The sequence below is a fragment of the Aythya marila genome, assembly GCF_965140915.1.
Source record: "Aythya marila genome assembly, chromosome: 1".
Taxonomy (NCBI): Eukaryota; Metazoa; Chordata; class Aves; order Anseriformes; family Anatidae; genus Aythya; species Aythya marila.
In genome coordinates, this window is record NC_139042.1 from 83,226,671 (window position 1) to 83,254,116 (window position 27,446).

A 27,446-nucleotide genomic window follows, 5' to 3' on the forward strand; every position below is an offset into this window, starting at 1 on the left:
TACACATTTTATACATCTTTTTTTTCAGTTTAAAAACCAAACACAGCGCATATGCAAGTCTGAGCAAGTACTGTATCCATAGCTAGGGAAAATTACCTTCTGCCAAAAAGATACAAGATTTTTTTTTTTTTTTTTTTAAACAGTTTAAAAGAGGCAATTCTTAAATAATTCAGAGTTTATAGCAGCCCTGGGGTAGTCATTAGACAGTTAATCCAAATGTACATATGAGGTCATATATATATATATATATATATAATTTTAATTTTATATAGGAAAAGTATTTCCAATTGCTAGACAGAAACGCGGCAGACTCTGAAAATAACTCTTCCTGTTAACTTATCAAATACATTCCTCTCGATACAAACAATCTGATATCGTACACTGGAAACAAGTGGGATACTATAGCAGAATTGCATTCTTCAGCATATAATAATATATTTTTAAAAGATCTAAAAAAATAACAATATATAGGGAAAATATTTAAAATAAAAAACATAGCTCACTCTTCCCCTCCACCTGTTCCCGTAACTGACATGAAAGTTAGGTGGGTTCCACTGAGGTAATACAAGCCCCCTACATATAGCCTTACAGCCCTACGTAACACTGATTTCCTGGACTTACACCAATGCTTTCTACCAGAGCCATAAATAAAAACTACTGCCTGCAAATAGAAGTGGTTTTCCCCTAGCTACCAACTTGATATTAATCCAAAGATATTTGATCGTTGAGAGTTATTTTAAAAGACTATATAAACATCAATTGAAATCTGGGAAGTGGAAAAAAAAATAGCAGAGAGAAATCCAGGAAAGCGGTACACAAAAAAAAAAAAACATCAGTTTTTCTGCCACCTGCCACACTGACGATGCTTTTATGAAGTTCATCCATACAAAGGGAAATTCTAAGTTGCTTATCAACTTCCAAAAATAGAATACAGATGCAGAAGTAGTCATTAGTATTTACTTTAAGCAGCTTCAGATTGTTTTACAAACATTAAAACCTCAACAAGATAGCTACAGGACACTGGCAAGCTTTGTTTTAAACGAGTTACGCGTACTTCCCAGTTCTGTTCTTTCCCAGATTCCTTCCGTGAGCCCTGCCACATGTGATGGACCACGCTTATTCAAGTTAAATTCACCTTTTTTTTTTTTTTTTTCTATTAAATGAAGAACAACATGGATGTTTTCTTTGATGACCCAACCCTGGAAATACTTAAGCACAGCTTATAACATTTGTGTCTTTAGGTTAGAAGTACCTCACAGTTCTGTTTTCTTTACATTGGACTGTTCACATACGTGAAGGACGCATTTGAAGTGCTGAAAGAACGAGGGGCCCAATTCACTGCTTTAGTTTTGTATGGAAAAAATGCATTAAAAAGGCTAGGCACCTCTACAAATGGGATTATTTCTAAAAAAGACTGCCACTTACAAAACTGACATAAGCTTGAAGTTTATTTTTAAAGAGCCATTCGCATCTCCTCATAGTGCTTGCCTTCATTTTGCAAAAGAATGGACATATTGAGTTAAACAATGTTTTTCTTTTTGAACTTCCTATAATTTGTGCCAGCTGAATATTATCTTTTGCTTCCTGAGCGTCAGTGCTTCATCCCCAATGCAAATACTGTATTATCAGCAGGAAAAAAAGGCAGCACTTGTGTTTGTAAGGCAGGAGGTCCATAAGAAAAAACAGCTGCAGGCCTTAGAGAGCAGCACAATATTAAAGTCCCAACCCCTTAGAACTAGGTACAGCAGGACGCCGTCATGCTGCAGAAAGTAGGGCATCCATGTTTCAAAAGAAGGTAACACAAAAGCAGGCTGTCAGGTACCTGCTATGCTGCTGCTAGCCCTTCTTGCTAGCGATGCTTTCGGAAAGAGCACTGACCCTTTGTCAAATCAAGTCCTGCCTTCCTCCGGTTGAATCGATGAGGAAAGAATTTCAAAAGGGTTTTTTCCCCACCTCATACCTCCCGCTATGAAACTACTGCCAACACTTTGTGGGGAAAAAAATGAGCTAATTCTTCCTTGTGGGGTACTTTGAAAAGAGTAATCTGTCCCGTAAAAACAAACATGACAGGATGCTGAATGGCAACTGGCAGTGTTTAACTCACAGAAGCACTACACATTTTGTCCATTCTGGCTCATTTGGAAACAAACCTCCTTCCTGGAGCTAGGTGCTACATTAAGACAAGGAGCTGATACATTTTGGTATAAATGTGAATCAACTAGGCTGTAACTCACTATGTCCACCTTTGAAATTAAAGGCAAGTACACTTGCTATTTAAAAGGAGGTGATACATTAAGTTCTAAGTATATAGGTAAGATCAGATTTGCTGGTATTCTTTTAAGGGTGGGGAGGAAATTGAAGAACCTCCCAAGCTTACTGATCAAACACTGTAACTTACCTTTCCCTTGATGAATGAGAGGCATTTAGATGGTCTTAAAACCCTCCTTATATTAACTTACTCATAACACTTAAAAATTGATAGCAATAAGCAATTCTTTTTAGCCAAACTAATTTTGTTTAAATAAAAACATTAAATGATCTGGAGCTAAATACTAAAAGAAAATACAAAGAGAAACTTTCAATAAAATCTCTCTCTGAGACAGGACATAACAAAAACGACTGGCTCAGAAGTTCCCACTGCAGTGGAAAAAAAGAGAATGTAAGCTAATTTTATATTTTGTGTTTGAAACAATAAAAGCATGGTAGAAATGTTTACAAAATTAATATAACATTCTTACATACCCACACACGTTCTAAACCCAAGCAAATTCCAGTCATTCCTAATGCTCGAAGATTGCAGCCAGCTTCTCGACAGAAACACAACTTCAGGGAAGCTGAAACCAACAGTGCAAGTTGAAACCTCATGGAATAATTGCTGTTACAATCCTGAACAAGGGCTTCCAGAACTGGGCATCTGAAGACTGTATCTGCTTCAAAGCAGAGCACCTAAAAATGATCTGGTTGTTCAGGTCGGTGTCAATACTCACCAATGACTTCACTGGCAGTTGCTTAGCCCACAAAACTAAGAAGGTACTTAAATGCAGAGCTGCAAACTTTATTTGGGACACCTCCATCCTTATTTTTAATCGAGTCTTAGCCATGTGCAGTTAGTACACCTGAAACATGGAAGACCAGGTTTCCAGAACCACATCCATTCCCCAGACTGATTGGTAAAGTACTCCATGCCCATTATGTCCATTAAAGCTTACTTGAGCAGGATTAGGTTTTTGCTGCCCCATACACTTAAGAAACACGCTGGTAGAAATAGACTATGAACAGGAAAAAAAAAAAAAAAAAGTATTTTTTTCTTGTGCCCTAGTATCCTATGAGATAGGTACAGCAGAACCTTTTTACTTGCGCACAGCCAGCACCTCCTGGAATCAGGTATCTCTGCGCCCACGCGGGGCAATGTACACGGACATCTCATAGTGAAACTGAGGTTTTAGTGTAAACCAAGTTGGCTTTAAGTTAAACTATTAAATTATATTTCTTACTCAGTAAAGAATTAAATATAACTGCAAACCCCAGTCTGCATCAGAAGACTGAATATCAATATTTGGTCCAGTCACTACTGACATAGATAACTGATCACCACAGCTATGATGGCATATATCCTCTCTTTCTGTTAAAATTTATGGAAAGAGAATACTCTATCAATAGATCATTTTTATGGAAAAGATCCTGCTGACTTGTCATGTAGCTCCAGATCCTCACACCTGAACCCAGCATAACTGCTACAAAGGTATTGTTAAGTATATGGATAAGGAGTTTTAGACATTGTTTTAACTTCTATTGATGATTTCAGATTTAGTTTAGGCAAGTAGGTGTTATTTTTAACACAGGACGTTTTGTGTGATTTTGGTCCCTCTGTAAGTGCATTCTTTTGAGCTCCCTGAGTACAGTACATTCCTTTTCTACAGTGATTTCTGACTGGAAGATGCTGAATAAAGTGGACTTGCATTGCTGCATATGAAGTAGAGTCTCTTGCTTAAAGAAAAACACAGTAGCGTAAGATTTTACAAAATATGCAGGTGCATGTTTCAGCATTTTGCCCCTACATGTCTGAACTAAGCCTCTGACTTCCACACATTTCTCCTTCAGATTCTAGAAGCAACTACTTTCACGTAATTAGAGAAAATGAGGATTAAATAATTACTCATCATTATTTATGCCTTGACAGATAATTCTTACCCATGTAGTCTGAGTATCGGCAAGTTAACACGATGGACTTTTTAAATGCCCGCTTGGACCACACAGCTCACTCAGTTCAGGCACTCTGAGGTCAGTAGCTATAGGTATGAAGGTTGTTGTGGATTTTTTTGTAAAAGAAACATAAATGTTACCGACCACCCAACCACCGAGGCTCCAGATTTTTAAAACACAGTAGTTCACAGCAGCTGATAATTCAAAAATTAATAGTAATGAAAGATTATACCACTCCAACATGAGTACAAGCAAAGTCACTGCTGAGAATAAACAAAGTACATCCAGTTCCAAAAATAACCGTGGGTCAAAGCCGTGCCGTTGTGCATTTGCTTACTTACATTTTCCATTTTCATAAAAATGATGACTGGGCAGCACATTCAAACATAAAAGAAACTCAGGTAAGATATGTTTACTTTTAAAAAATAATTTATAAAATAACAAATTATTAACAGTTCATTATGTAGAATCAACATAAAGATTTTAAAGTTACTGAATCAATCAGTATATGCTAAAGAGAATTTGATACCAGATGAGGCCTCCAGTTACTTAAGAACTTTGAATTATGTAGTTTATGAATGGAAAATACTATACCTTAAATTCAACAGATATGGCTGACTCTGTGCACTAGTTAAAATATAGCTGCACATGAAAAGATTTATTTATTTTTTTTTACAGTGTATGCATGTGTGTGTAAATATCTTACTCACCAACAAACACAATGCAGACAATAAAAGGCAGCACAGAAGTAGTGTTTTGAATAAAAAAAAGTTCCATTTTCAATTTTGTAGAAAACGTGTAAATTGCGTTTTGGCAGACTCACTGGTACTACTGTACAAAACCAGGAAAAAAGCCATGCAAAGGGGTCAGGATTATTCTGAAAGTATTTAAGGGAAAACAGAAACACCTAGCAGATTTGAGAATACTTTGCAATTAATGGGAAAAGCATCCAAAGACAACACAAAACACAAAAATGGTTTAGATTTCTTCTTTTAAACCTGGTTGTAACCTAGTATAGCTAATGAGTTTTACTTTGATGCTCAATAAAAAAAATGAGAATAAAGTCTTTCTTCTCTTCTTTCCACAAATATTTTGTTAAATTCAATTGATTTCAGAAGCAGTGTGGTATCATGGCCATAGAAGAAAAAAAAAAATGTATTATGGACATGAAATGCTATCAAAAAAAGTAAACACAACCAAAAATATATTTTTCTTTCTCCTACTTACAATTATGTTTGTTAAAAAAAAGCTTTTACAATATCAGACCAACTACTGACTTTTCCAATAAACTTGGTAAGAACTCTCCCTGTACATCCCCATTTCTCTGAAGCATTTAGCAGTTGTTCATATAGACAAGCTAATGTCTCTGAAGGAATTCAACTGGTTTGTGTTTTCTGACAAAGGAGTTCAGCTTTTCAAATTTCACTGGGTTGTTCATTCCTTTTTAGCTGCAACGTCTAACATGCTCCAAAACATATTCAGGAAAGTGCAAGCTGCAGACTTGTAAGCCATCCAGCTTACACGGCATCCTCGGGTATTCATCTTCTTTCCATTTGTTTTCCTCTGGATCAAAGGTGAGAATCGAATCACTGTAATGACCATTGTAACAAAGGCCTCCAAGAACCATTATCTGTTTGTCCAGAACAGCTACACCATGACCACTCCTACCGATCGGCATAGAAGCCAGTATAGTCCACTGATCAGCATCTGGGTCGTAAACCTCTGTAGACGGACACCCTTGAGACTCAAAGGAAGCCCTCAGAATCACGCAGACACCACCAAAGACATAGAGCTTACCATTATAAGAAATCATTTTGTGAAAGCATCTCGCATAATTCATTTTGCACTTGTTCTCCCAACAATTAGTGACCACTTGAGTTCTCCTCGTTCGCTGCTCTACTGTCCCTTCTTTACTGGGATCGAACACACACACTTGCTTAGAGGTTGAAGATGATGTAATTCCACCAGTGATATACAGCTTGTTCCCAAGCACAGTCCCTTCGTGTCCGTACTTATTGACTGGGTAGGGATCCACAAACTCCCATTTGTCTTCAGTAATATCATACCGTTCGGTTGAGTAAAACGTTTCGTCCCTGGTTCTCCCAGCCACCGCGTAAACATACCTCCCAATCACTCCAACAGCAAACTCAGACCGTGGGACAGACATGTCTGCCATTCGTAACCAAGTGTTCTGTCTTGGGTCATATCTAAACACTTTGGATGAAGCATGAAACTCACCGTCTGGCCCCAGTTCTTCCCCACCTAATAGGAACACAAAGTTATTGACAATGGCAAGGCAGTCTGGTCGTAAAGGTACTTGAGGACCCTCGAGTTCCCACCAGACCCTCGGTTTGTGCAAGAGAAGAATTTTACTGTTTACCATACTGTGTCCTATCATTCCTCTAAATACAGCAGTCTGGGGTTTGGCAGAACGAATTTTGTTCGATTTCATTTCCATCAAAGGCTGTTGGTGAACGCTATGAAAGTAATTCATGGCTTGGTCAACCTCATGTCGCAGCTGCCGGGAGTATCGATAAAACTCTGATGTTTTTACCTATGAATACATTTAAAAGATATTAAAATTCTGACCAAGAGAAACATTCCAGAAAATCTAAATGACTATGTGTCATTAAAAGATTATTTTACTTAGTTTCATTCGGGTATTCTCGAGAGCAATTGCATTTGTGTAGGGAAGGTTAAGCTAATGCACTCTTATCCAAAATCCAGAAGGCATTTGAGAAATTAACAGCGGTGGCTAACAGTTTCAGTGGAATACTCGCATGCAAAATTTAAGCAGGGATTATGCACAACTCAAGTCCCCTAGTTTAAAAATCATTATTCCTTCTCCCTAAAAGCTCATTCATCTTCTGCTTAATCAATGAAGTGCCAAAATTAAAAGCGCACCACTGTCCTAGTTTTGAAAAACATTCTACACACCCATTCTGTGCCCACTTTACACTAATTTCTAATGAATTCTCACCACAGAGCACAAGCAGGTATTCCTAAACACAAGGCTCTGCTCAGAGGGCCATTTAATCGTGGTGGAAAGGGAAGGTACAAAAACCCCTTCCTTCAGGGCATGTGATCACACTAACCACTTTTCATCATGGTTACCTTACAGTTCCCCCTCTGTGCATCTCCACAGGTTAACACACACCTTCAACACAAGAGGAAAACATATCAACAAATATTCTTTTGCTTGTGCATTTTACTGGTAAATTGCAGATGTAGGTTTGAACTACCACTTCCCCAGTGAGCCTTAAAACCTTTGTATCGATGCCTAGTCATGAAGCTCTCCTTCCTGCTGCCATCTCTCAATTTGAAAAGAGCTCTCTCTGCTCAGTTTTTCTGAAAGAATGATTGTAATTTACCTTCCCAGGCCTCTACCTAGTATCTAAGCTCCTTTAAGTTCCTGAAACTGGTCTGGAGATGATTCCAAAACATATCATCTGATTTGAACATTTTCATTTATGTAACTCCAGGAAGCCCTCAGTCACCCTGTGACTCTTTTCAAAGAGGCTTCACTCTTTCTGTGCAACATTCTGAATTATACCTCTAAAACATAGCAAAACAAACAAACAAAAAACCCCACACTCCCAAATATTGCCTAACCCACAAATCCTCTATCAGATTCGATCCTAACTCTAAGTATCTTCCACAAAAAAAAAAAATAATAATAAAAAGGATTGCTTTCTAACACGCTCAACACCTTTAGTTCCTACCAGCTCCAAAAGGAGGAGCAATGCTCTGAAAAAGGGTCATGTAGCTCCAAAATTTCAAGGTAACCACACAATAACATCAGAAACTACTGTATTTCAACATCTGTTCCCCCACTTCTTCCTACTCCCAGGAGGCAAAAGCCCAGAGCACCACTTAGGTAAGTGTTTATGGTGTGAACGAGTTTTCACATATATGAAAAGCAGTTTTGAAACAACTATTGTTTATACCTTGTGAATAAAATAGCTCCATAAACAAGGACTATGCAAATTACATTAGCTTTCTGTTAATCGCTTCTCTTCCTTGCATAGTAACCATGATGTTCTGCTATCAGATAAACATTTCAAAAAAATCATTTCAAGCCACATCCCAACCACAGGTAGACTTAAAGATTCAAATAAAATAAAATAAACAGTAAGTTAAATACAAATAAGTAAAACAAAAATGACAAACAAGGTGGGTATCCTCAAAAGTTACTTTCAAATTCTAGAACAAAACTACAATTTCACACTGTTTGCACCCAAACTGGAGCAGTCATTTCTGGAATTAAGCAAAAAGACAGACGATTTTTGTTCCACCTATGTGCATCTGAAGCTTTCTTAGATGATTATGGAAGATCAACGTGCATAAAACAAGCATGCCATCAAAGGCTGGCTGAGAAGGGAGGTGTTGTTTCTTTCCTCATCCGTCTGTCTTTACGATTCTGTCTTTAGACCTAGAAATGGAAATGCCAGCTGGAAACTGGCATAAGCTTCATATATCCTCGTCACTCTACTCCTTTATTTAGACAGCCTAAACCTCACACCATGAGAGTACACGAAAAGAAATGAGGGATCTATCTTATTTCAGAGACAGCCTCTCAAGGCCAAGGAGCCCATCTCTCAGTAGTTTATCACTACTTTTCTTGATAAGGGCACTAACATCAAAGCAAAGCTTCAACCTCTTACCTTAAACCAGTAAGAAAGACATCAAGAAGCAAACATAACCACCAGTTATAAACGAACCTCTCAGACTGACCTATGTCTGATTAGCTACACAGACAATCTTAAACAGAAGAAAATATGTAAGCACTGGGAATTCTTACAATATTCAGAAACAAAAACTAGGGTGGTACGCTGTTTCTCTATACACCAGTAAGAAAAGGTACTTGGAGGCTTCCTAGACTTTGCTGGTGGGGAAAAACATCAGTGTTGCTAGCCTTCCACCTTTCACCAGCACCACCTCAGCCATATAGGAACAGTACTTCTCCTAAGGCTCAAATGATGGTTTAAGATGAATGTTGGGATGTGTCTACAGAAACAAGTAGAGACTGTTCACGCTTGCTTGGTATGAACAAAGGCAAGGCAACTGTAGGACAGGTGGCCCACTTTCACATTCACCTGTGTTCATCTGTGTGAGATCTGGAATTACTTGAAAGTCCTATCCAGATCATAGTAAGGAAAACTTCCCATACACCTACACTTTGGAATAATTTTATAATACCTTTAATTACTTGCGTGTATAATCAAAAAGGGAAGCAAGCATTAAAATGTATGTGTTTAGTGGTTAAAATACAACAGAAAGTTGTATATGTTTTAGTTTCAGTAAATTACAAGCATGGCCCACAACAAGCCTGTTGTGCGAACTACTGTCTGATACCAAAAATATGCTAATGGAAATCCCTCAGTGTTCAGAAGTAGGCTAGAAGTAGAAAAAGTAGTTGTCCAACAAATATCTAAGTGCTTAATAGCAGACCATATTTTTCTGTTAAGTTCAAATGGAGAAGATCTAGAAAGAACATGCACTTAGTTACCAACATATAATATAAAATTAAAGAGAATGTTCAAAGCTTGTGTGGGACATGTACAGATGGAGATGTACACTAACTGTGATGAATTTGAAGTAAAACAAACGTGCATGGTAAGAAGTATATCATCAGCGCTGTAGTGATAATAAAAATGTTAAGTGCTTCACAGCATTCCCAGAATTTAGAGAGACTTTCTGTTCTCTTGCTGGAGGGTCTCACAGAAAGCTTGATTCAGACTTCCTCACCAACACCAGTCTTATTATAAAAATGAAATTTAATCCAGGTGATAAGTCTTCCCTCCTGTGGTTTTTTTTGCATTGTTTCCAGTATTATTCTTCAGTTTTCCAGACAAAACCTTCTTAGAGGTTCTGCTAGGATACAGGATTAATATTGGGACATAGCTACCCAAAGAACCACAGGAGAAGTACGTCATCGCACCATCTACTAGTTACAGTGGTTCACAGACAGACTTCTAGGTACACAGTCAGAAAACAGCGTGAACAAAATGAAGTGTTTCATTCCATAGAAAAGATGAAGAAAATAATTAAAAGCCATTCACCTCCACAGCCATCACCAAAACTTTACCAAAATTGTCACCATCCTTCCAGGCATAGTAAATTGGAGCTGGAATGCATTTTCTCTTCTTCAATTTGAATCCATGAGATACTCAGTAAAGAGCTCTGATTCTCCAAAATAAAGCAACTATTCATCACTGACTATTTTCCTGCAGAATCACAATGCATGCAAGTTAAATAATTTTTCTAACTGTATTCTGAGAAGAAATAAACCCAAAATATATGCCTTTACATTAGAGTATCTAGTCTGAAAAGCGAGCCCTATAAAGGATCAGATAAACCCCGTGCTATGTCAGTCTTATTTTTCCCCTCTAACAATTAAGGAAATCAATAAGTAGAAGGGAAGATAATGAAGTGCAGGGTAAATTTCCTTTAACAGTAGTCTGCCTTCAAAGCATAGCTTTTTTTTTTCAGCAGCCATTTACCACTTTTGCTCTATTTGTATTTTTCTTACTTGGTCTTTTAGTAAAAAGCTTACAAAAATATATATATATATATATATATAGAAAAGCTGCTTTTGAAGTGGCCAAAATAAACATCTCTTATTTGTAAACTCAGTAACTAATTCTTAACATGTGATTATCTGAGGTAGATATTAGCATAGTTCCTTCTGTAGGACTGGTAAAAACTCTGAAAGATTTGGATGGCTCATAAAAAACTCCACAATTTCTAGCCACATAAGCAGAAAACTATTTCAAAGGTCATAAAATTGTTCCTGAGTTTTTTAAAATTGCTAATTCTGAATGTGTAAGTGAAGCAACTCAAACTCAACTTCCAGGCACGCAGAAGCTATGCTAAGTCTTTCCAAAGAAGATGTATCAGATTTCTAGAGCTAACTCCACCTTTTACTTGCAAAAATAAAAAAAAAAATAATCAAGATTTGACTAGAGATTAGGCTGACTCAAAACAAAAGATCCACCAACTCTGCTATAATTCATATTATTTTCACATCTCCTTATCTCTGGCCATATTCTAAACACGATTACAAGCCTGTCAACAAACATGATTAAATTTCTGGCACGCTTACTCCAAGTCAAAATTCAGTCAAATTTAAAAAGTTACATGTATGTCTCTAAAAGGGCAGCAACCAAAATTACTTTGCAACCCAACATCAGCATACATGACACTAGGTAAATTGCTGTACTTAACTTTCCCTTTCTCTAGCATGGGTGATTACTTCGTTACAGCCCATGGCCAGTGTGAAAACTGCATAGGACTTTGAAGGGCTGTTCTGCGAGTGCTACAAATCACGTAGTGCTTTTCAGCCTAGCTGTAAAAAGACAAAAAGACTGTGCAGCAAGAACAGTGCTCTCAGAGTGTCTCCCCAGTTAAAAAAAAAAAAAAAAAAAAAAAAAAGGAGCAGCAAGAAAAATGATCACAGCCAAGCTAGAATCTAATTGCAAGAACTCTCCTATAGAACCAGAAATCTATATGCCAGAATTGAGGTGTTCAGCACATAAATACTGCTAGCAAGTCTATCCAAGTCAGAGATAACCTTCAGACAGAAAAATATCATGTGCAGCACCTATTTAAGAGAAGTGGGAACCACTAACCTTATCCACTAGACACCTCAGCATATGAAATATGTAGAAAATATTGATGTGTAATTTACTAGATATGGAGGTGAGGAAAAAAAATATAGACAGATACATTTATCAAAGACAAAAATCACAATGACAACATTATAATGCCATCTTCTCAAAAGCAATCATTTGCTAGATATAGAAAAGCACATACTCAAACATGGACTAACTAATGTGCTTTTCATCGTATCTCTAAAGTACAAATTGAGGTACCTAGTGATTAGTAAGCTTCTGATTTAAATTCAGAATTTATAAATCAGCACGGACTAGTCGTAACACACTCTAAAATATAGTTATTTCAAAAAACTTCCATGATTTAAGGACAGAGGTTTTTGAAACATTTACATCTGAGCAGTACACAGATCGAAATCAAATATGAAGGGAAAGCATAACATGGTTGCATACAGTAACAGAGAAAAACTCAGTTTGCCTTAAGACTTACAAGAGTTATGGGTAGGTTTAAAATAAAGGCAAATGTAATGTTTAATGGAACTTGTGCTTCTCAGTCATGAACCTTTCCTTTTCCAACAATTTCCCCAAATCCTTATATTTATCCTTCCATTTTCCTCATACATCTATTTTAAGAGCCAAACAACAAAGTACCTATTCCTACTTTAGAGGCAGCTCTTCCAGAACCGTTTAGAGCAAGCAAACAAACCACACCTTCTCTTGTGCATCCCAAATGCATGTCAGTCGTGAGGTATTAACTCAGTCACTCATCGATTCCTTTTTAAAAAGACAAGGCATCCCACTCAGATTGTAAATCTCTTTTTAAAAACGCTGTAAGAAACACAATGGCCTAAGAGGCAAAAAGTATCCTTACTGCAACTTGCAAAATTATGTAAGTTATTTATGTACTATAATGACAGGCATCTCAGAAATGCCTGTTAGAAAGGTTACATAAGAGTACATATGACATGTCAGTGAGTGTATTGTGAATTCTGAGCTTGCTGAACCGTAAGAGTCAGCCTCAGACTGTATTTGGTACATTTATGCAGGAGTTTACCATGCGCTGGCTTCAGAAGGAGGAATTCTTGTCTGATTTTTGATCTTCAGGAAAGCAGAGTAATCAATATCTTCCCCCTTCCACACACAGTAGCAGGTTTTCCTCAAGTTACTGTCAGAACAGTTAACTGACATGTTATTTTATTTAAAAAAAAACGTTTGTTTGTTTGTTTGTTTTTACATTGGCTTCAGCTGCAGATGTCCTTTGTCACTTGTCATGTTGGATTACTCAGTGCTCTCTAGCAGGTCAAAAGACAAATACATTTCTAGCTGCAGTGACGAATGACATGCATATTTAGCTGTGCTTCCCTGTGCTGAACATAGCACTGTGTCCCTGTAGAAAGTGCACTGGCGTCTCTCCGTTGCCACATACAGTTATGGGTAGGGCATTCACAGATACGGCTTTCACCTGTGGGTATATAACCCGGGGCACTGAAAACAGCATCTCTCCTTAAGTTCTATCTGTTTGGTAGCTGCCAAGAGAAACCATGAAAAGCCGTGTATGCAGGACAGATATCAGTGATATCAAAACCAACTTCAGAAGTTACACCTGAATATAACCCTAAAAATCAACACACACTTTTCACTTGCGCTTGCAGAAATTTCATGGGAGACAGCTTGATTCTTGAACTTCTATCCCAAAAACTCAAAGAGCTGAAGCCTCTTCCACATGAATCTTAACCTATTAAATTGACTTTAAGAATACCTGGTGAATCCTAACAGTTTTCCTACTGAAAGGCTTAAATTACATAAAAAGGTAAAAGCTTTATAAAAAACAAGGCACCACATGGTATCTTGCAGAATCCAGCTCTTACTAGCTGGAAACATTTTAACCCAATATAAACATTCCATTAGTGTTCTGAAACAATTCTAGGTAATTAGATTTATTTTATGTCCACAGGCTAATACAGGATCACCAATATATTTTATGTATTAAGTTCTCTACTCAATTCACACACAAAAAACCAACCCATTTAAGGCCCAATACAGGGCCTTAAATCCTATTAATTCATTAGGAGGTGAAAAACATACAAATTAAAGTTCGTCTGATCGCACAAAATTAATAACATAGTTAAAACAAAATAGCACAAATTAAGTAACTCTTAACTTGAATACCTTTACTGCTACTAGCCTGTAAGAGAGCTGATTATGAGCTTTGTAGCTCTCTACTGTTGACAATAAATATTCCTGAGATTATCAGGAACTAAAGAACAACATTTTTTGTCTATTCTTCAACAGAACAGTGGAAAAAGCAAGTTCTCTTTTTTAACCTCTCAACATACACAGTCATCAGATAAATTTTAGATCACCTATTACAAAGATTCCTCTGATATTCGAGGTCATTATGTTTCACACTGTCAATCACTTTTGGTTGCATTATTTGCCTTGTATCAAATCAATTGCACGTGTAACTTTGAGGGACAGGGACTTAGTTCCAACTTCTGTGTAACAGCACAAGTACTGAAGATACAATAACAACAAAAACACCCTGCAGATTTAACAGCAGATGACACTTTTCATTTGTAAACAATTCGAATTTTTAAAAAAGTACTTAAAACACACAAACTCCACAGTCAGAATGCTTTGATTATATTGGTAACATTTGTCATGACATATGCCCTATATAACACGTGCAGTCCCAAAATCTCTGGAAAGCAAGAAGCAACTTGTAGAAAACAAGAATGATTAAAATAAAACTTGATACAGGTGACCTTGTTTTAAAACATCCTTTCCATATGAAATCACTTAAAACACATGTACTGTAAACCTACCTGTTCTCCAGCCACTGTACATACTATTGTCTAATAAACATCTTAAAGTATTGTCATCTGATTATCTTCTACAGGTATACTAGAAAAATAAATGGCGTATTTTTGTTCCTCCTAACAGCACTGGGAATCTTACCTATTTAATGGCATGCTGCCCTAGCTAAATGATGAATCCTGTCTATTGCTTTTCAAATGCACCAACCTTCTCAAAAACACTGGATGGTGTCATCAAACAAAACCTGATGTTCTGAATGATGGTGTCCGTATGCCTCCAGCGTCTTCTATCATGGCGCAGCCAGGCCTGAACAGCTTCATACAGCTCTATCTCTGGAAACCTGCTCAGATGATCATTATCCAAGTAAGACATGAGCTTCTCAAAGCTCAGATACGAAAGGAAGTCAGGTCTGGACATGAGTGGCACAAAATTCTCTAGCAGAAAGGAGTCCAATTTTTCCCTGACTCCTTCGATGTTTACACCAAAATCATCCAGGAGTCTCATAATTTCTGCACAGTTTTCTAAGCAGATCTTAGCTAAGAGAAAAGAGCAGCAAAATTTTACCACCTCTATAAGCTGGACATACATGGCAGCCTGAAGGATTTCATGAACAGTGTTCATACTCAGTTCAATAGTTCCATAGTACATGAACTGGAGGACATGACTGAAGCCTGTAGCTGTCAGACCTTTCAAATGGATTTTGTCCTGATCTCGTTCCCGCATGTCAGCTGTGAACATAATCCTGAAGTAATCACTCTGGGTGGCAAGCAGTGCTTTATGGGCCTGAAATTGGTGGTCTTCAATGACAAGTGTGACATCAAGAAGCAATCCCTCCTCATACAGTGCTCTGAATCCAGCAGAGACACTGGTGTCATGGATGGAGGAGCTAAACCCTTCCACGTCCCCTGCCATGAATCACCTGGGGGAAAAAAATAAACACAAAAATAAAAATAAATTTTTATTTCTAGTAATGAGCACATCACAAACTCTTCCTGACCAGATAAATCCTAACTGAAGTTGCTTTCACTAAGACTTAAAAGTCTTCCCCATCCTTTTGGTTTTTATCTTCAGCTGAGAAATTAACTGAAAAAACAACTTAAGACTCAAAATTTAAATACTTTTCGCCCCCAAATATTCTCCTTTTAAAGAAAGGATGACGAACAAGAACAACTATGCAATAATACCAAAGTAATTCCTCACTCCACACTACCTAGTGGTCAGATAATGAATATACAATACCAAAAAGCTCACCATTGTTCTCCCTCCTTCCCCTCCCCCCCCAGTCTTTCTAAAGAAGGTATCTCAGGAGAGCAATGAAACACACTCTTGAATATGAAAGGTTTCAGAAAGGAAGTGGAACTTCCTTAACTTCAGAACCAAGCTGTAAAAGAACTGTACGAGGTGTAACATAAAAAAAAAAATAAATAAATAAAATTACCCTCCTTAAAAATGTACATCAATTTACTCAAAAGTTATTTCTGGGAAATGAAACATTTTGCATTCGAAGATACTACTTAGGTTTTCTGTGTCTCATTTGTCCCACAACAATATAGTCTAACCTTCCCTCTTGTTTCTCATTCTCAGAATTATTTACATAATGAGATTCATAAACTACAAAATACTAAAGGCCACAGGAAGCACTGACAGGATCAAGTCACAATAAATAATATTCTATCTACTGGGTTTAGTGAAGCTTAACTGCTTTTTAAAGTGCTACTTCTGTGCAAGCTAGGGTCAACCACAATTAAGTCAAAAAGAAAATAAAGACTAGCAGCATCTTGCCCTGTAAAAGTTAAGGAAGATTAATAACCAGTAAAAAGCAGTATAAAAAAGTACTCAAAATCCAAGAATTTGTCAAAATCTTGCTCACCTTCCTGGGGTCTAGCTAGGGTGCAGTTCCGTTAAACAGCTTGAACCAACCTAACAATTTATCACTACTCACAGGGCAATAGTGTGCTCCACTCTCCCTCTGTCCTCAACCTGGAATCTAAGCTTCTGCTGCCTGCCTACTTTGTGCCACTTCTGCTGCTCATTGGACTGCTCTGGAAAACCCATTCAGCTCTTAAGCCTGGTAGAAAATAAACCATGGGGAAAAACAGAACCAGAGAGCGACCAGGTTGGCCAAGGTTTCACAACTTCAGAGAGCAGTTAGCACGTTGCACCCCAAGCACAGCATCCTGACTGCTGCCATTCTATCGGCAATGTATTTTATGAGGCTCCATGAACAGATAACCACCTCCTCTCCTTAACTCATCCACACCCATTCTGGGAAACAAAACCTGAGATTTTCTTTGTCTACACAAAACTACAGTGGTGTGTGGGTGTTTGTAGCCGCGCCTTGTGGAATTGGCACCACTCCCACACTGTTGAAGCCTGCTGACAATCATAGAATAGAGTTAAGGCCAGGAGCAATTCAGGCAAATTAAGGCCTAAAAGCAAAATTCAAATTCCTCAAAGTTAGAGCAGCAGCAAGGGAACAAAGCTGACAACCCAAATACTTTCCGGTGATCCAGTATCCATGAAAGGTAAACTCCAGAAAGGTAAATCATCATCAAATATTTTCCGCTTAGCTGTTGATAATTCTTGTATAAAAGCAGGAAAGGATAGAATTACTCTTCTAACCCTTACCATCTCAAAAAGAAGCAACAAACAGAAGAAGAAACATAAAACCTGGCTTCAGTAATTTGCTTTCCAATAGGAACTGTGATATCAAATAAAAGACAAGCACTAATATTAGATTTTTTTTTCTTTCATTAGAGCACTTGTAACACCTCCCTGTCCACCTCCAGTTCTCTGATGTCTAACAGTAGCTGAGCTCACACTAAATTCTTCTCTCTTTATGAAACTTCATGGTTACTTTAAACAAGCTTTAAATGGGCTCCCCATTTTCACAAAATATAGAGCAACTTGTATATACAACTGCCTCTCCATCGGGTTTGAAACTGGCCACAGGGTTCAAAGGTTAGTAGGATTCTAAGGCAGCAAAGCTGGGTTAGCTACATTTCTTTAGGAGATAACTAAGGCATACACCTCAGCTTCAACTCCAAGGTGAATGGAGATGACAGGACAGAAGGACAGTTGACATCTGCAAATGTGAGACATGAACAGAATAACAGAAGAATAAATATATATATATATATATATACACGCACACACACACACATATATATATATAAAAGGACAAAAAAGTCACAAGAGAAGGAACATTCCCCAGGTGACTGAAGCAACATATAATAATCTGAAAACAATGGGATTTCCCATCACACAGGTGACAATCTTGTGGAAGGGGTTTCTTCAAAACCATACATATGTTACTGCATACATAAAGACCACATAGGAACAACACCAGTAAGACATGTTGGGGGCCTTTGCCCTTAATTTGAGAAAGATAATTACATTATACATACTCTGTAAACGAGAGGAACTCGGGGATTTTAAAAGGGTGCTCTCATCACCCTCAAAGCAACAAAAAGGAAAAGTCAGCAAGCAAAGATAAAGAGAGACAAATCCCAGAAGGTAAATGCACCAACTCCAGAGGAGCAAGTCGGGTGATCTTTTTAATGATCTTGATAAATAAAGTCACGATATCCAAAACCCAGCATCAGACAGTGATCTAGGCAACTGACTGTGGAAGGCCCTGCTTGAGCAGGGGGATTGGACCAGACAACCTCTCCAGAGGTCTCTTCCAACCTCAGCCATCCCTTGATTCTGTGATCAAGGTGTTTTTATAGCAATTGCTTTAATTATTTTTTTTTTAAATTTGATTAAACAATAGTAAAAAGAAAAAAATCAGAAATAAACTATTACAATTCAAATTTGTATCTATCAAAAAGTAAGGTGGTAGGAATCACCAAAAGGCATTAAAAAAAAAAACTGCATGAGGAAGTGCCTAATAGGTTCCAATTTTCACATCTCCCTCAAGGTAGTTATTTGGTAAAAAATATATGTATAAAAACAAGAAGTCAGCCATAAAACTCAACGGTAACAAGGTAGTCAACACTCTGAAATTATTATTTCAGAATGTTTCAGAGAATGTGATGTTTTAAGTCACTTAATCCTTCTTTTCATATCTCTGCTTACATTATTTTTAGCAAGTCTACAATTTTCAACCTCAAAATGCTTCCTCCCAAACATCACACTGCATTTAATGGATGTCTTAGGAAGACACACAAATAAGACTTCACTAAAACCTCATCTAAAGAAGCCTCAGAATTTTACGAGTAACAAGGAGAAGACTACTCATCTCCCTCTATTAAACAAAAGGAGTAAATACTCTTTTTCCAGTACAAAGCCATACACGATATCAGAAGTCACAATTTTCTTTAAAACTCGAAATTATATTGGCCATTGAATATACTTTAACAAGGGGTTAAAATAGTTTTCTATAAAGTCTTCAGCAGAGACTGAAAGAGTAAAAGTTAAACGCATATTATGACCAACTGGTAAAAATCTCCATTGCTATAGCCAGTATTCCAAGTCAAAAGCAAACAGCAACATGGTAGCTCAAACATTAAAAAAGCAATACAAAATACTCTCAAAGGAAGTCATTTTTCTAAAGCACAGCTATCCTATTCCTCCCACGCAGACACTTGCAATCTTCGATGTAATTCTATGCACTATTCAAATGCTGCAGCTTATTTCCCAGAAGACAATAACGTAACAATTTTTTCTTACTTTCAATAAAAATGCAAAATTCAGAGGTAGATTTTTTTCCACCCATGCAAATCACAATAGCACACTTGATTTGACAGAAGACATGTAGCCTACAGTGATCTGTACGAAAATGGAACAAAAAATTCCAACGTATAAACAATAAAGGGAAAAACCCCCTAAAGCTGACATTCTGCATTGTCCTGCGCATAACAGAGCTGATCAGTGTAATGCAGCACAGGAAGTAAGATTCTCTGCTGAAAAAAAAAACAAAACAAGACAAATATGCTCAACCTTGTTAGCTTTTCCTGACATTTCTTCCTCTTTCAGCACATAATGCATTACAGTCTACTCTGCTGCGACTGTAAAAGCTCTTTCTTGGAACATTGATTTCTCATCTTTATTCTGCAGTTGTAATAAATGTCTGAAAAGCCTGCTCCAGACTGCTTTTTCTTGCCGAACAAGGAGAACCTTCTTTCCTCAGGGTCTGAGGCTTTTAGTCACAAGTAGAAGAAATGGAGGCTAAATGCACAGGCTACTGAGAAGGAAGTTATGGAATACTTATTCGTGGCTTACGCCCTTCTTGATTTCAATATCTATCCAAAAGCAGTACTTCCTGAAAAAAAAGCACCCTAAAAAGAAGCATCTGTATTTAATACAGAACTCTGTGTGCACTTTCTAGGGATAGAAATGTATTGTCCCAGTAAAGCACTGACATGATCAGGAACAGCATCTGAAAGGCAAATTTCTGCTTTCCTTTCCTGCTGTTCCTTAATTACTCATTTGTGATGCTGAGACAGAACTAGCAAGCTTCAGATGAACTACCTTGTTCATTCTACCTACCTCAGAGAAATTCTAAGAAAGCATCTATGTGAACACAGCTGAACCACATTTTTTCACATAATAGAACACCATCTCCAGGTTACACAAAAAGATATTTCACAAGACATATACATGTATAGCTGTGTTTTGGTAACATAAAGTACTAAAACAGAGCTTAAAAAACAGAAATCTGTTCAATCTATCCCATTCCTTTCATCTGTCCAATGCATGCATTTAAACCTAAATTTTAAAGCCAGTCTGTACGCTTTATATAGCACAGCACATAGCAAAAACTGCTTTGAGGAGCACTCTTTCACACTAACTTTACTTAAACCAACACTGTCCTGCACTAAGGCAACATTTCTCCATAGTCAGATTTTATACATATATGTGAAAATAGACTACTTACAAGCAAAACTTTCAGTTGTATACACTGGTCACTGAAAAACTGGGCCTTTGAATGCAGATAGGTAATGAGTGTATAAACATGTTTATACGGTATAATTTATCCCCCAAATTAGGCCTCTATTTATATGGTTTGACACTAAACCCACCAAACTTTGTCTAAACCACCATTTTTCCTCACAGCTCCCCACTAAGTGCAATGGAAGGAATTATATAAAAGTGAGAAGGATCAGTAACAGTGGATATCAAAACTTTCCGTTGCCGGAATAATTGGAGATGCAGGAAACAAAGAAGCACATTAAATTTTTGTATGTGTAAAATCTTTTATAATCCTAAATTTTGGAACAACTTTTCTTAAACCTCTCAGCATTATCTGGCAGTTCATGCTGAGGACTTCACCCAGCCCGAGGTGAGAATTCCAGAAGCATCCAGTTAACTTCAGAAGTGAAGAGCTGTAGGCTTAACAGTCACAGAGCCAAAGGAACAACGCTGCCAGAACTTCAGAAGCTAACACTTGGGTACTCTTGAAAACTAGCCACTGCACAAGGCTTTTCTTTTAGGGGCATACATCAGACACCGACAGTCTCTACCTGTGTTGCTATCTCCAAGCAATCCACAGCAGCTTTCAACAGCAGCATTTCTGCAGCAGATCAGTTGCCTGTGAGGTCATCATGGCTAAGCTAGAAGTGTCATCAGAACTAGTTATAACCAAACATACTTAAATGACATATGGATCGTCTCAGCTCTGCATGCTTATACGTCATACTGGAAATGTGCTTCAACCACAGCGTACAGGACTGGGAGCCTTTTGTTTTGAAAAAACGTCTAACCCAAAGCAGATGTGTCGCTGCTCTTAGATATATGTACTCATAATGGATAAGGTTCTCGACTCACATTGCTTTCTGTTCCTAAAAAACAGCATTACAACCCAGTTTAGTCTTTCTGCACTGAAGAATCCAAATGCACACACAAAAAATAGTCTTTAAAACTAAATGGTTCTATTGAAGAATGTAGGTATCACATACAGTCAATTTACACAAATACTAACAGATTTTGTCAGAAACTTCGCATTTTACAATGCTAACAACCAGAGAAGAATAATATGCTCACCGGATGAGCCCTTAAATCAAGCTTTAGGATGATAATCAACAGGTGTCTGGTGAAAGCGGATGCTTGACAAGTTTTTAAGACTGCCAGACATATTAAGCTGCTGCAGTTGCCTGACCAGTTTAACCTCGCCTGACTGAATCTAAACTCAGTTTCTGTCCCATGAATTAATATTAATGACATATATGTTAGTTTTGCATAGTTTGCCCATTAAGCAGATGACGTAATTGCACCTCGCAGACATCGAGAGATTTTTAAACCATTTGGCTAAACTATCACTGCAGCTACACCTTTATAAACAACATGCACCAGAGCTAAGGACAAGCACAGCCCAATGCTGTTCCAGCTACGTTTACTGATGTCAGACATGATGTCTAACATGATGTTAGACATGCAGTCTAAAATATTTCTAATAGAGCCATAAGAATGAGAATCATCTCTAACAAGAAAAACTTGTAACACTAATATGTAAGACTTAAATGATGGCAGGGATGAAAACCGAATTGCCACTGCTCTCAAAGAAGGACCGCCCTACCTTAAGTGTCAACATTATTTATGTATTTGTAATTTATATAATGATTATTGTATCAAATGTCAGAATGATATTGACCAGTGATTTTCTCATTGTCAACATACTATGAACATCATCACAGTGTATTTTATACAGGAAAATATAAAATTAAGTATTTCCTACTCAGTCACCAAAATCTAATCCTACATGTTTACAGCAAAGTGTTTAGGCTCTTATTACATATAATTTTAGCATAATAAAAGGTAATGAGCTGTAAGTTACTACTTCATAAAAATTATTTTTAATTAAATTTAGGATATCTTAACTACTTCTTAAAACTCATCGACTTGTTTGTTATCATCAGTAAATTTATTGCTAACTCAGCTGTGCTTTTTAGTAGTCCTCTGAGAAAATAAGAATGATGAGATTGTGCCCTTTGTCCAAGATGCACAGCTTTTGACCCCACTGTCAAGTGCCAACTTAATTTGTCAGGACAGAAGTCTCAAACTTCTCCAAATCAGCACCAAATTGGCAGCTACTCAAACAAAAAGACCCAGTGCTACCTCCAGCATGAGCTCAACTTATCTGTTTTGCTTCGCCTGCTGAAAGGCAGATCAGCACGTGTAGATCCAAACCAGCTACAGGATATAATTAAGGAAAGTGAAAGGAGATGAGTGACGGTAGGAAAGCTTATAGGACATGTGGTAGAAATTAAACACATTGGCTAGGACACATTGGCTAGGTGTTGGAAGGAAAAAACACAGAAAGGATGTTGACGCATGGTGGTATGCCAAGGGGATCCAAGTGTGAACTGGGGTGATGGTGGTGAAAGGGCTGGGTTACGTCTTAGGAACAAGTATATGACACAACAAACAAGTCAACAGGACACCACGCTTCAGCAGCTCTGCCTTTTTATCGGGTAACAGCTTTATGGTTCCCCTATTCTTCATTTAAAGGAATGAAAAAGACTTCAAGTTTTTAAGTGACGTTTAAAACGGGTCGAAGCCCCAGTACCAATCCTGAGTGGCAGGCTACTCCCGCTACCAGTAACCACTATTTTTTCTAACGCCGCCGATCGCAAAGTAGCCCTTTCCTGTGGCAGGCGCTTGGCTGACCTACTTCAGCTCTCCTACCGACGCGTCCCACACGGCTGAGCGGCCCCGACCAACGGGGCAGGAGGGCCGGCGGGTCCAAACGGGCCGCCGGGGCCCGCAGCGCCGCGCTGGGGGTCCCCGCTCTCCCGGCAGCCCGCCGCGGCCCAGCCGTGCCGCCGCCCCCTCCCCTGCGGCCGTAGGCACGGAGCTCGCCGCCTCGGCCGGGCTCCGCGGGCGGAGCGGAGGAGGAGGGCCCCGGAGGCCGGGTGAGGCGAGGGGGCCCGGGCCGCCCTCGGCGGAGCTGCCGGCAGCGGCGCGGCTGGCGGCTTCGCCTACCTCTGGGCGGCAGCGGCGCTGAAGACGCGGCTCCTCCCGCAGAACCGGCGGAGAGGAGAGGGTGCCCTCCGCCTACCATACAGCCGGAGGCGGCGGGAGCGGCGGGCCGCGCCGGGGGGCTGGGGAGAGGGGCGAGGGCTGAGGCGAAGCCGGGAGGCGGCGGCGGAGGAGGAGGAAGAGGAGGAAGAAGGGGGGACCCCGAGCTCCCTCCTCCCCGCTCCGCCCGGCCAGGGGCGCTCCGGGCTGCCCGGCGCCATGCTCCCCCGCCGCGGGGCCCCCCGCCGCCCGTCACTTCCGCCGCCACCTGCGGGCCCGGCGGGCAGCCCGCGGGAGGGGCCGCGCCCCGGGCGCCGCAGGGCGGCCGCCGCTCCCCCGCCCCGCGAGCCGGCGCCTCCCCGGGCCGGGCCCCTGCGACGCCGCTCTCTCGCTTACCGGGGGCGAGCAGCGGCCGCCGGCCGCTGGGGATCGGGAGAGCCGTGCCCAGGAGCGTCATCTGCTCGGCTCCCCGCCCGCCGGCAGCCACCTGCGGGGGCTCCGCGCCTCGGGCCGGCCCCGCGGCTCGCCAGCCTGGCGGCGGCCCCCGGGGCACGGCCGGGCGGCTCCCGGCGGGGATGCGCTACCGGAGCGCGCTGCGAGCGGCTGCGAGCCCTCGGCGGAGCTGGCGCAACTCCTCCCCCTCGCAGCTGGCCGGCTGCGGGAGCTGCAGGCTGAGCACAGCTCGGCACGGGCAGCCCCGCCGGCTGCACGGGGCTTTGCCGTGGCCCGGCCTTCACCTCCTTGCTTTGCTGTTCGAGGCCGAAAGCAAACCCAGCCTTCCCCGCTGTAACAGGCTGCACGCCCGCTGCCATCCTCCCCGTGCGTACTGCTGTTCCCATCCCCTGCGTGCCAATTTTCAGCCACTCTCGATGAATAAAACAGCAGCGCAGCTCCTCCAGAACTGCCTCCCCGACCTGAGCGTCTATCCCACCTCTCACAGCTTCACACAATCAACTAGTTACTCCGTGCTCAGCTTCACAAAAGACTTCCCGCTGCTCTTCCCGCTCTGTCCAACTGACCTCCTGCTGCTCCCTCATGGCCTACTTACTCCATGCTGCAAACAACCCGCTCCCATTCACTCCCTCGAACCAGTGACCTGACCTCTCTCTGCTCAGCCAACTTCATACCGTTCCTCCTCACGCGCTTACTCACGCAGTAAATTTGCCCCATTTCCCCGGTCACAGTTTCAAAACCTGTTACTTGTGCAGTTACGGTGAGACAACCAACTTTTACACACCCGCTATCCCAAAGCTGCTACCATTCCTGCCTCCTCAGCCTCCGAAAGGCAGGCTCTCCCTTATTCACAGGCTGTGTCCTCTGCTGCATCAAGCACGTACCACACCGCTCATATCTCGTGCTTTGACAGGGAGAATCACTACAGAATACGTTCCACACATGCAGAAACCACACAACTGAAACACCACGCATCCCTCTGCCCTCTTCAGACTTTTGGCCTTCATAGTTCAGGGAGGGTGTAAAAAGCTAGCAGGGCTGTTTTGGTTTTACCTGACTGTCATTTTGCTGTTTGCAGTTTGTGGCAAGCTGAGGTGTGAGATGATCTTCGGGTCTCTCCTATACACTGCCATAGAAATGGACCTCAAACCTGGCAAAAAAAAAAAACAAACAAAGCAAGCCAGCCATTTTTACATACTTGTTCTCATCATTATTAAAGCATGTATTAAAGTATTAAAGAGTATTAACAAAAAAAACACTCCTCCTCCACATCAGACAATTTACCTCCACTGTAAAAGCCATAACTTGTTAATAATGCTTCAGTCTCCTAACTAAAAATGTGAGACTCTTAAATTTGGGCCTCAGACAGCAACGAGTAGGGTCAATACTACCTTAATTAATACTAATTTACATAGAGATTTAGGTTGACTCCTCTCATGTAGGTATCTGTACAACCTCGGTTATTAAGTAGTTACCATTGCCTTAACTGAGACTATTGAAATTAATATAATTCTGGACTTAAGTTTTTGAGTTTTATGAGTATGCAGTTCGCTATTCCATTTCTATAATTTAGACATTAAATTTAAGCATGCACGTATCATATATTTGACAGTTCCTAGAAACGTTTTTACCTTGTTTTGATTAGACATTTGCAGTCTTTAGACTTTCATTTTTCTTCACACTACACATATTCGCAAATACGGTGAACCCTAGTAACAAAACATCAGAATATGCAAAATGTAGCATTTCGTTGTTTAAAGTAGGCGCAACCGTTTGTGGATTTTTTCCCATTCCTGGCAGAATTCTTGGCAGGGATTAAATCATTTCTAAAGATTGCTGCAAACGTGACAAAAGCTGTTTCTGTAATTTTATACTGCACTGCATTATTGCATAAATATATAACTAAGTAACTGTAGAGTCTAGTATTTTCAGCTCATTTTCATGCCCAATGTCGAGGCAACTACATTCAAGTACCACATCGCGCTCTCACTATAATTTGTCTATCTGTCATAACCATATATTGTTTCTCCCAAAAGCAAGATATTTACAATTCTTATGTAAAACATCATGCGGCCTGATGAAAGACTAGAAATGCAAACGTGTTTTATTTTTGTGCAGAATTACTGGGCTGCAAGACATAATACATTTTGTCACTGGCAACATCATCACCGTACGGTTTCTTGCCACATTCTTGTATTCTTTTCTTCAAAGCAAGAATGCTGGCAATGTATTTGCTACGGGTATATACAGCAGGAGTCACTCCTGGATCTTGTAGCAGGGAAGTATGGGAATAGCATTTGTGAAAGTGGGAGGTTACGCGCGTTGTTAAACCAGGCATACCAGTTTTGTACAGATTTCCATCATCGCGTTTTAATCACATGTGCGCTGTGTGCCTGAGACCCATTGTTTTCACCCGAACAGCTAGCTGGGCAAAATCTGGGAACCTCCACATTTTCCAGTAAGCAAAACCACTGTTGATGAATGTGGATGCATCTGACAGTGGTTACTCATTGTGAAACCAGTTGCTCTGATCACTGAAGAAATCCTATTAGAGTAGCAACCTCCCCTAGGCCTTTAAAAAGTTCCCATGGAGAAGTCAATTCAATTCCCCACGGGGGAGGGCTGTGAATTTGGCATTTAGTCTCTGTTAGGTCTCTAAAATGGCTGTCAGCACCGATCAGGGGTTTTATTCCATTCTTAACACGTTTATGTTGTAAACACGTTACGTTGCTGAACACAGCATGCATTTGGAGGGGGGGGGCTTGGGGGCTGTTTGGTGTAAAAGAAGAGCTCATGTCTTGGGGCAGGGCCCTATATCTGTCCCCTGCAGCACTCCGCCTCCAGAAGCCAGCAGCGAGGGAACAAGCGGGCTGTCATTCGCAACCGCGCCAGGCTGGCGGCCAGCGGAGATCACCGGGCCGCTGGCGGTGACATTTTTAAAGCCGTTACAGCCGTTACAGCCGTTACAGCCGCGGCGCTGGGCGCGCACACGGGCAGGCGGCCCGCCCCCCCGCCGCCTCGCGCCGCGCCGCCCCCTCCCCCCCCACACACACACACCTCCATCTCCGGGCCGCTGGACGCGCGGTGACCGCCGCGGACGCCTTCACCCCCCCCCCCCCCCGCATCCCACGGCGACACCCGATCCCCGCGGCGGCCGTTAGGGCGGCCGTTACCTCAGCACCGCCCCGCCCCCGCCTCCCCTCCCCTTCCCCCTCAGCCCGCGACCGTTACCCGGCGGCCCTCCCGCCCCGCGCATGCGCGAGGCCCTCCGCGCCCCGGCGGCGCTGCCGCACGCGGGGCCGGGTTGCATCACCCGGCGGCAGGGCGGCGGGGGCCTTCCGCGGGGCTGCCCCGCGCCGTGCCTGAGCCGCTCCCTCTCCGCGCCGCCGCCGCCGCCCG

The 27,446-nt window shown here is 40.7% G+C and overlaps 1 protein-coding gene across 5 annotated transcripts; it reads right to left on the reverse strand.

The window, feature by feature from the left end:
- KLHL15 (kelch like family member 15) lies at positions 1-27,403 on the reverse strand. Of its 5 annotated transcripts, none has more exons than XM_082759477.1 (5): positions 27,279-27,403; positions 25,679-25,756; positions 25,101-25,197; positions 14,841-15,552; positions 1-6,757 (listed from the first exon to the last, which is right to left on the reverse strand). In XM_082759477.1, exons 4-5 carry the CDS (start codon positions 15,543-15,545, stop codon positions 5,648-5,650), a joined length of 1,815 nt encoding a protein of 604 aa, XP_082615603.1. In that variant the 5' UTR covers positions 15,546-15,552; positions 25,101-25,197; positions 25,679-25,756; positions 27,279-27,403; the 3' UTR covers positions 1-5,647. The 5 variants fall into 5 exon arrangements, with proteins under 5 accessions (XP_082615603.1, XP_082615602.1, XP_082615604.1 ...); XM_082759476.1 differs by lacking the exon at positions 27,279-27,403 and adding an exon at positions 27,105-27,147; XM_082759478.1 differs by lacking the exons at positions 25,679-25,756; positions 27,279-27,403 and adding an exon at positions 27,105-27,159.
- Positions 27,404-27,446: the final 43 nt, after the last annotated feature.

Excerpts from the sequence above, each read along its gene's own strand:
- KLHL15 (XM_082759477.1), bottom strand. The coding sequence starts at position 15,545 with ATGGCAGGGGACGTGGAAGGGTTTAGCTCCTCCATCCATGACACCAGT. Across the intron at positions 6,758-14,840 it reads CATCCAGTGTTTTTGAGAAG|GTAAAAACATCAGAGTTTTA; the intron begins GTTGGTGCATTT and ends ATGTATTCATAG.